General features: G+C 53.1%; 1 protein-coding gene across 1 annotated transcript; it reads right to left on the bottom strand.

Annotated features, from left to right (window-relative positions):
• Positions 1–396: 396 nt before the first annotated feature.
• Positions 397–7391, bottom strand: CDKN1A (cyclin dependent kinase inhibitor 1A). Its single transcript, XM_080937633.1, has 3 exons — positions 7314–7391; positions 2346–2799; positions 397–1760 (listed from the first exon to the last, which is right to left on the bottom strand). The coding sequence occupies exons 2-3, from the start codon at positions 2782–2784 to the stop codon at positions 1711–1713; spliced, it is 489 nt and encodes a 162-aa protein (XP_080793759.1). The 5' UTR covers positions 2785–2799; positions 7314–7391; the 3' UTR covers positions 397–1710.
• Positions 7392–9771: the final 2380 nt, after the last annotated feature.

Here is a 9771-nt window from a genome sequence, read left to right as displayed (position 1 = left end):
TTAAAGATGCTTGTCGCCAATTCCAACCGAGTTTGATACAGAATTCCCAGGAGAGGTGCGTGCTGTAGCCCATGTGTGTGTGTGCACATGCACACAACATACACACAAAAATAAATAAATATAATTTTGAAAATTTTAAAGAGCCATTTCTGTTTAACTATATTGAAGATAAAACTTTTTTTTTAAATGGGCGGAGGGACCTACAAATTTTGTCTCAAGACAGAAACAAAGGGTTAGGGCTACAACTCAGTGGTGGAGTTCTTACCTATCTTGCTCAAGAACTTTGGGCTCAATTCCCATCACTGGAGGGGAAACACTACTGCATATGTTTACACTTGTAGACACACTCTGGGTGGCTGCAAACAGCCTGTCCCAAACATCCCCCACCACTTGCTCTAATGAAAAGACATTACAAATCATCGAGAAGTATTTATTGAGCACCAGCTTTGGGGTAGGGCGTGAGGACTCGGGACAGAGCAGGGTGTGGTCCCTGCTTGTGAGAGGTTTACAATCTGAGTGGAGACAGGGAGGGACCAAAATACATGTTCTTGGGACTGGGGCTAAGGATAAACAGTCCAGACCAGGATGTTACAGAAACAGGGGTGTTTGGGGTTGGGGTTAGACCCACTAAGTGCTTCAACACCCACAGGGGCTCAGTATTCAACACTGGGAAAGGATTAGCCGTTGCTCCGTGTCCTGTGAGTTCCCTTAGCCCCTAGACACCATCTTGGCCTAGCTCCTTATACAACTGCTACTAAGAAGGCGAAGTCACTGAAGGCTTCAGCAGCTGGGGTTCTCATCCCAGATAAGCCCCCACCACCACCACACACCCAGGGATGCTCTGGGAAGCCTGTCTCACCACCAAGGACCCACCCTAGATCCACAAGGAGGGCAGTTGCCACAGAAACTGCCTGAGGTAGGACCAGGGAATTCAGTCCATTTAGTGTACCCTGTGTACCGGTTCCTTCCGGTCCACTGAGCTGTGGGGAGGGGAAGGATGCCTCCCGCTGACCTGGGGAGGGGGGAGCAGCAGATTAACTTCCCCCAAAATAGAAGGGTAGCTAGCAGAGACCTACAGGAGTAGTGACGAAGGGGACCCAGAACAGGAACCGTTCCCGTCTTCACGGGTCTGAGTAAATGTAACTCTTGGGTCCTAACCGGGCATCCCTTTTCTAGACTGTGACAGCTTCACTGTCATCCTAGCTGGCCTTAGAAGTGACAAGGAGAACCCCCGAAGTCCTACTCAGTTGTCCAAAGTGCTATTCAGGTCTGAGGATCAACCCAGGTAAGAAGTGGTAAGGAATCAGGCAGGGGTTGGGGGGAAGGGGCAAGATGGGTGCAGATCGCAAGAAACCATCTTCCACCTTCTTGCCTGGATTGGGAACACGGGGTTTAAATAATAGTCTACGTAATAAAAATCCCCAGCAGGAAGGGGCCTACCATCCTAACAATTTAGTTTTGTTATCTTTTTCTTTTTTTTTCTTTCTTTCTTTCTTTTTTTTTTCTTTTTTTTTTTTTTTTTTTTTTTTTTTTTTTTTGTTAAATAACTCTAAGTTTGGATGCTTGGAAAGGGCAGGCAGAGTATATACAGGAGAAGTTTAAATTAAAACACAAATAATAATTAAGACACACAGAGTGAGGGCTAAGGCTAAGGTGGGGACGAGGCCTCCCAACCCACAGGGGAAGAAGACAAGGCTTCCTGTGGGTACTTCAGGGCTTTCTCTTGCAGAAGACCAGTCGGCGCTTGGAGTGATAGAAATCTGTGGAGAGAGAACAGATGTCAGGCCAGATGCAGAGGGTAAGGACATCATGCCCCAGAGTCAAAGGGACTTGTGACTAGTTGTAGAGAAAAGCCACAGGGCACTACACCTCCTAGTCAGAGGGTTAGGGCTCTAGAGGAGATAGATTCCCTCACACACACACCCACAGCTGGAGTTACAGAAAGTTGTGAGCCACTAGGTGCTGGGAATCGAACTCAGGCCCCTTCGAGAGCAGTAAGTGCTCTCATCCGCTGAACCATCTCTCCAGCCCTTCTCCCTTCTTATTTATTTTTTGAGTTGGCAGTACAGGGGACGGAACCTAGAGCGTGAACTGCTACGTCAGCACTCTATTGCAAAGGCACGCCCCCAGCTCTTCCCCAGTGGGTTCCGGGACAAGTGCTCTACTGACAAACCCCATACTACCCCAGGTCTTCCACTCACTGGGAAGAAAAATGCCCGGATTATGTGAACGTCAGCTGTTCCTCTAAGCCCACGATCCCTCACCTAGGGAATGACTTGGTGTTTCGGAAGGGCTGGAATGTTCTCCGCAAAGGTGATTCTTTTCTTCCCTACTCCTGTCCTTACCTGTCAGGCTGGTCTGCCTCCGTTTTCTGCCCTGAGATGTCCCGGGCCCACCCGGGGAGTCTTCAGGCCGCTCAGGGGAGTGAGACACCAGAGTGCAAGATAGGGACAAGGCCACGTGGTCCTCCGGAGCTGCCCCCTGCAGCAGGGCAGAGGAGGTGCTGGGCCTCTTGTCCCCTCCCAGGTCATCATGACCGCGGGACCCAGGGCTCAGGTAGACCTTGGGCAGCCCTTGGCTCCGAACACGCTCCCAGACGAAGTCGCCCTCCAGCGGCGTCTCGGTGACGAAGTCAAAGTTCCACCGTTCTCGGGCCTCCTGGAGACAGCTCGTCATGAGCGCATCGCAATCACGGCGCAACTGCTCACTGTCCACGGGACCGAAGAGACGACGGCATACTTTGCTCCTGTGTGGAACAGGTCGGACATCACCAGGATCGGACATGGTTGGTGCCTGTGGCTGAAACAGAAGAAGGACCCACGTCACTATGGAAACTACACCGTCAGTCACAATCTTCCAGCTCCCTCTGGTCCTCCCACGTGCTTTCCCAGCACACCAAGGAGACTAAGGTGGATGTTGAGTTCAGCCGACCCTGCACCCCAAGGTCACAGCTGATGTCCACAGAAGCCAATACATTGCAGAAGCAGAGGTCACGGTCCTGTTTACACCAGGAATACTATCAGCTAAAATCAATGCCTTGTGCTAAAGTGTCCTTCATGGTGTGAACATCCCAAATAGGTGTGAATTACCAAGGTCCAGCGGTTTCCCAATGGTAACTCCATCCCACCAAGCAAAAGAGATCTAGGATAAGGCACGTAAACCGTAACGTTGGTGCTGTTTTTTTTTCAAAGTGACTCCATTTCTCCGGCCTCAGTTTCTTAGGCAGTGTGGCTATGGTAACATGCTCCGGTGTGGTGTCCGGAAGAGAACCCAAAACACCAGAGCCAGGCTGCCTAGATCAGAGTCAAGGCTTTGCTGGGCAACCCCTGTTATGTACCTTAACATCTCTGGGCTCCCTGTTGGAAGATGAATTAAATTAATGTAGTAGACCTTTGGGAAAGGAAAGCTGTAAGCATACCTTTCTGCCCCTGGTTCTGACAGAGCCTCCTCCCGCCCCTCCCTCCACACAGCCACTGACAGTAGGCAGTAGCCTGGGGGGAGAGGAGAGTCTGAAGGGGTGGAGCGGGGTTATGGCTCTCTCCCAGGCTGATCTACATCCTGCCAGGCAGATCAGGTAATCTGGAGTCTAGACACCTCCCAGCCCCAGACTGCCTACAGCCTGTGCCCAAAGAACCCGTTTTACAGGCACAGGGGGGAAAGAAAAATCAAAGGTGCTGGTTGGCCTGGCTCCTCTCCAGGAAAGAGGAATACCTGAGTGGCCGATCCTGCCTACTCTGGCCTGACTCCAAGACTAGGAGATGCAGCTCCTAAGGAGGGACTTGGGCTCTCTTGGGCATGAGTCCAGTCTTGCAGCCTTTGAGCTTGTAAGGTGTGCCCAGTGGCCTTCCTGAGGCAAGACGTCCTGGGCTCTGACCACATACAGCCCCAGATCCTTAAGACCTTAGAGTGAATTTGCCCACAGCTGGGAGGAGGGGGTCCCCAGACTATGATTCAAGGTGGAAGCCAGAAGAGATGAAGAGACAGAGGACTCATCTGGCAAACCCTGGGCCTAGCAAACAAGACGCTATCCGTAAAACTGGGTGTGGTGGCACATACCTGTAATTGTAGCAGTCTGGAGGCCGGGGCAGGGAAAGAAGTTCAGGGTCTACCTTGGTTACTTCTTAAAGAATGTGGCCAGCATCGTGGCTTTAACAAATAAGTAAAACAGCCCAGCCCCAGCCCTGAAACACAGTACTTGGGAGGCACAGGCAAGAAGTCTGTGAGTTCAAGGCCGTTCTGGTCTGTATAGTTAGAACCTAGCTAAAAACCAAACACAGGACTAAAAAGGATGCCCACTGCCCCCAAAAGGATTCTCGTGGTGCCATGGAAAATGGATAGGACCTCAGATGGCCTCTGCCTACAGGTAGAGTTTGGGGCTTATTAGTATACTTTGATGCAAGGGCTATTCTAAGCAGTTTTCCAAGTCTTCCTAAAACATGGCTACGTGCATCTTGCATCCATTCCATTTTCTTCCTTTCCTTTGATGTATCACAGTCATCCTCCTGCCTCGGCCTCCAACGTGCTGGGCTTGCAGTTGTGAGCCACCAAAAGCTACTGTTAACCAACGGCGATATCACATCCTTTCTAAGGCAGAGTTAACCGAGGCTCGGAATGCGTGCCCAAAGTCACAAGGGCTCACAAGTAGGGGGTTTGAAGACCCTTTGGGTCTTGTGTTGAACTATTCTCTCTTTTTCTTCTCATCTTGAGGAGCATGACCAGAGGGGTCCATCAGAATCACTTGAGAGCTTGATGGATGGATGGATGGATGGATGGATGGATGGATAGATAGATAGATATAGTCCCTTGTTATGGGCAAAGCTTTTAATCCCAGCACTTCAGCTGGAGGCAGGTAAAGTTCCAGGCCACCAAGCCAGTCTGTCTATATAGTACTGACTAGCTAGGCCATATAGTAAGACCTTGTCTGTCTGTCCCTGTCTCTCTTTCACACACAAACATACACACACAGAGAGAGAGAGGGAGAGAGAGGGAGAGAGAGAGAGAGGGAGAGAGGGAGGGAGGGAAGGAGGGAGGGAGGGAGGGAGGGAGGGAGGGAGGTCTTCATAGATACGGAAATATAAATTGGTGGAGACAGGGCTCATTGGCTCATTTCCCCGGACAAACAGTCGAAGAACAAACTTGGTGCCCCTTCCCCCAGGCGGTAACTCACAGGGGCCAGAGGAAGGAAGACAGGACACCAATGGTCTCAATACTGCTTAGGCTCAGCTAAAGCTCTGTCGAGAACCTGGATAGTCCCCAGCTTTTCAGAGCTGAAGATAGGACCAGGAACCCTAGAGGGGCACGCTCCCCACCTTGTTTCTCAAAAGCCACGCCTCCCCAACAATCCGCTCGCACACCCTGCTCAAAACTACGTCTATCATAAACACTCATTTTACTGAGGCGGCCACCGTGCCTATTCTAAGTCCCTTTAAGCCGCGGTTGGGGTGGCAGCAGCACCCGCGCAAAGCCGGCCTTGCAGTTCTCACTGCAGCCGGGAGGGGAAGCTGTGTGCCCAGGAAATGGCGTGCGGTAGGCGGCGCGTAGGCCGAGCAAGGAGTGGTGAGTCAGTTTCCTGCCCGGCGCTGCCCGCCCGCCAAAACGGCTTGGGCACCGGAGCTGCGCGTCACCCTGGGGTGGGGAGAGGAGAGGAAAGGAGGGGGACCCCGGACCACAAAACACGTCACGATGAGCCCAGGCTTCCTAAACTCCCGCCTATGTTGGGAAACCAGACCGCGCGCGCGTGCGCGCGTACACACCACACACGGACACACGCGCACGCGCGCACACACACACACACACACACACACTCGCACACCACGGGAGAGACGCGCACACACGAGAGCAAAGAAAGTGCTCCTAGCTCTTGGCCCCCTCCACCTTGATCTCCACGCCCAAAGCACGCGATGAGTCAGATCCCTGGAAAATAAAAATAGATGAGGGCGAGGACAACAAAAACCGCTTGAGTGTCCTCTCTGAAACGCGACGGAGGGGAGAAAGGAAGCTGCCAGCGCGTCCCCAAAAGCCAAACCCGAGCCCAAAGTCTTTCCCGTATGACCAGGGTGTAAGTGTAGCCCTTGTCCCCAGAAGTTCCAAGTGGAATGGATGTGCCCTAGTGGGCGCACTCAGCCTAGCCAAGCCCGGTCACCTTCCTACACTGGGTGTGAACTGGGTCGGGGGATCCCAGTCCCGGGATGTCTGATGTATGGCACCCCATAAGCCTCACTCCGCCGGGATACCCCCGCTCTGCAGTACCGGGTCCTCGCGAGCCCCACGGCCACTCGTCCCGGTCGTGGTGGGCGCGGTGGGTGGGACCCTTTGCGCTTCCCGGGCTGGCACGGTGGACAGGGCCCGCCCAGACTCCCTGTCCCCGAGGGCGCGCCGCCGAGCGGGGACCGGACACCGCGTCCTGGACCTCCCCGTGTCCCGGGTTCCCTGGGAACATACTGTGCCCGCCAAATAGGTCACTGTGCCGCGCGGGGGAGGGGACGGAGCAGGAACAAGGCCGGGGCAGGGAAAGGGGCTTCTGGGCTGCCACTGATCCATCTCCAGCTGTGGCGCGATTCTGAGCTCAATCCAGTGCCCGGGGTCTCCTTGTCACAATGAGTCACCTCCTCGCCTGTCCTCCAGGACGTGCCCAGGCACGATCCCGAGGGCGGAGGACACAGCTCGCGCTGACCTCAGAGCCCAGTGGGGTGGTGGCTACCGTAAAACAGGGCACCTGGTCCACAAGGGCCGGGGACCCGGCGGCTCCAGTGGCATCGGAGAACCGCTCTGCCAAAGCTTGTCACCGCCACCCCGGACCCCTCTCGGGACACCGTGAGCTTCATTCTCACACCTCTGGCGAGCCGCGCCTGGAATCCCTAGAATCACCGGCAACCAGAGGCGAGCTCCCGGTAGCCGGTGTCCGCCAGCCATCTCTCGGACTGGATCTCCAAGGGCTGGGAGAGTGACTGCCATCCGTGGTCCTGGAGTTCAGACTGTGTGCGGAGCCCGCGACATAGCCTGACCCTCGCCACACTCCAACACACCAAGCCTTCGGCACCGTGGACACCCTCAGATCCACACCCGTCATCCACCTGCCGCGGACTCACCTGTGGCTCTGGCGGGCACACACAAATACTCACATACGCACACCGGTGATACACCCATCACCTCTCTCTCTCTCTCTCTCTCTCTCTCTCTCTCTCTCTCTCTCACACACACACACACACACACACACACACACACACACACACACACACGCTTCTGGGGATACCCGCTGGACTCAGCGCAGAGCTGCCAAGAGAAAGCACTATTCCACGCCACCACGCTCTCACCTCTGAATGTCTCGATATCGCTGTGGCTCTGCGCCTGGCTCCAATTCCCCTCTTGACTCTGACACTGCAGCTGCTCACACCTCTCGTTTGGTGCAGTTGGCTTCGAGCTGCCCTTTTAAAGCATCTGCGTCCGTCCCCGGCCCCGCCCGCCTCGGAGGCAGGACCAGCCGCTCCTTCACCCATCCCGGGGACTCGCTGGCCCGCCCTCCCCTCTGGGAATCTAAGCCCGCGCCAGAAACCCCAACTGGGCGCGCGGCGAAAAGGCGCGCCCTTCCCTCCCCCATACCTGGGCTCTTTGCTTGTCACGCAGCTTACCAGCGGAGCCACACACATCCACGAACGGCAGAGCGTTTACAGATCTGTCCCCGACCAACTCTGAGAAGGATTAAGTCTTTTCCAGATCACTGATGCTAGTAAATAAAAACCTGGGGCTGGGGAGGCGGGTCTGTTGGCACGGGGTTTGCCTAGCTAGCTGAAAGCCCCCGGGTTGGATCTCCATGAGGGCTCATGCCCATAATAACAGCGCTTGGTGGCGGGGGGGGGGGGGGGGGTGCCGGGAGGAATAGTTCAAGGTCGTTTTGACAGCTACCTACGCAGATGGAGACCAACTTGAAATGTGTGACGCTCTGTTTCAAATATAAATAAATCATTTGAGTATGATAGCAAAGCCTGGAATCCTACACTTGGGAGACTGCGGCACAAGGGTGTTACAGATTCAAGACCAGCTAAGGGCTATATACAATGAGACCCTCCCGAAAACAAATAAACCCAGAAAATTTTTTTTAAAAAATGTGAGAGAAATCCCACTATTTCTGGAGATTTTTCCCTCAATCAGCCCACTTCCCCCAGAAGGTCCTCAGGCAGCCAGACACCCAACAGAGCATCTCCGGGTCCAGAACACCCTTCTTACCCTCTTTGTCTCACAGACGATGGAAATCAATCCCGCAGAAGTAAAGGATGCTACCAACTGCCTCAGAAAGGAAGGAGGCTGAGTCCAGTTCTCAGAAACAAGGACTACCGGGAAAAACAGCAACGTCTCTCACCCCCCCACACCCCCTCATCTCTGCAGAGGCCAGCATGTGGACATTTCTCACACCGAAACACATACTGCAAGTGAGAAACTAAGTAAGGATCAGGGCGGCTCAAGATCTGACTCGGACCACACAGCCAAGAAATAGCTATTTCTTGGCCTCTGGTGAGCTGCCAGGAGCACTCTGCTTACAGACTTCTTTCTCTGGGTCCAAAACGAGGGAAATGTTTTATACCCACCTCACCCCACCCCCGAGTTCCAGGCAGCTGACATCCATAAAGGACAATCCTAGAAGTATCTTCTGACGTTCCTGACACACGTAATCCGTTCTCACCTTTCTCCATGTTGATAATCTGTTTTATTTCCTTTTGCTTCAGGGTCTTTTTGTTTGGTTGGTTTGGTTTGGTTTTTGACAAGGTCTTGCTATGTAGCCCCAAGGTGGCCTCATATTCAAGGCAATCCTCCTGCTTCAACTTTCTGGCTTTGAGTTAAGATGGACAGATCTGAGCCATCACACCCAGCGGAAGGGGGTTTTCTTCATACAGTCTTATTATGTGGTCCAGCCCGGTCACATGGGTTATATAGCAAGACCACCATCTCAGCTAAGCATAGTGGTACATTCCTGTAATCCCAGAATTTGGAAGGCAGGGGGATGGGGGAAGAGGATTTGTAGCTCAGGGCCAGCCTGAACTGCCTGAGACCCCCCCCCCCCATCAACATCAATCAGATAGATCTGGGGTTGTGGCTCAGTTAGTGTAGCGCTTGCCTAACATTTATGAAGCCCTGAGTGGGATCTCCAATAAGGCATCATCTGGATGATGGTAGCATACATGTGTAACCCCAGCATTCAGGGAGCATCAAGGCCAGCCTCAGCTACATAGCAAGTCTGAGGCTGGCCCATGTTACATGAGACCCTGCCTCCAAAAAAGAAAAAAGAAAGAAAAAAAAACCAAAAACAAAAAAAAAAAACAAAACAAAAATTCTCTCTCAAAACAAATACAAACAAGCAAACAAACAAAATTAAATGTAGAGAAACCGGAGCCTTAATTTGAACAGATAACTTTAGTTAAAAGAAGAGAATCTTGCTTTGGAGTAGCTGTAAATTCTGACATCTGCTCTCCGATGTCTAGAGATCGCTGCCCAGACATGCCCAGTTTTCCTCCTCTTATTTAGCTGACCTAAGGAGGACAGGCTTCCTCTTCTATGGTGGGGGATGGAAATCTGGGAAGAGCTTGGGCCACCCTCCCAACCTGCCTCAACATCCTGGTTATGTTCAGAAACAGTTGGAGGAGCCCTTCAGACCCCCAAACCAGGACAGACCTAATGACCACTCCCACAATGCCCCAGCTCCTGAACAGTCCTGTCCCTGCATCCAAGTCACTCCCTGACCAGGCTGTCACAGACCAGCACAGGATGTCCAACTGCCCA

This window comes from Micromys minutus (assembly GCF_963924665.1).
Source record: "Micromys minutus genome assembly, chromosome: 25".
NCBI lineage: Eukaryota > Metazoa > Chordata > Mammalia > Rodentia > Muridae > Micromys > Micromys minutus.
This window is presented reverse-complemented; position numbering and strand designations above follow the sequence as displayed.

Coding starts and splice junctions, on each gene's coding strand:
- CDKN1A (XM_080937633.1), bottom strand. CDS start 2,784: ATGTCCGATCCTGGTGATGTCCGACCTGTTCCACACAGGAGCAAAGTA. Junction 1,761..2,345: donor GAGGCAGACCAGCCTGACAG/GTAAGGACAGGA, acceptor CTCTCTCCACAG/ATTTCTATCACTCCAAGCGC.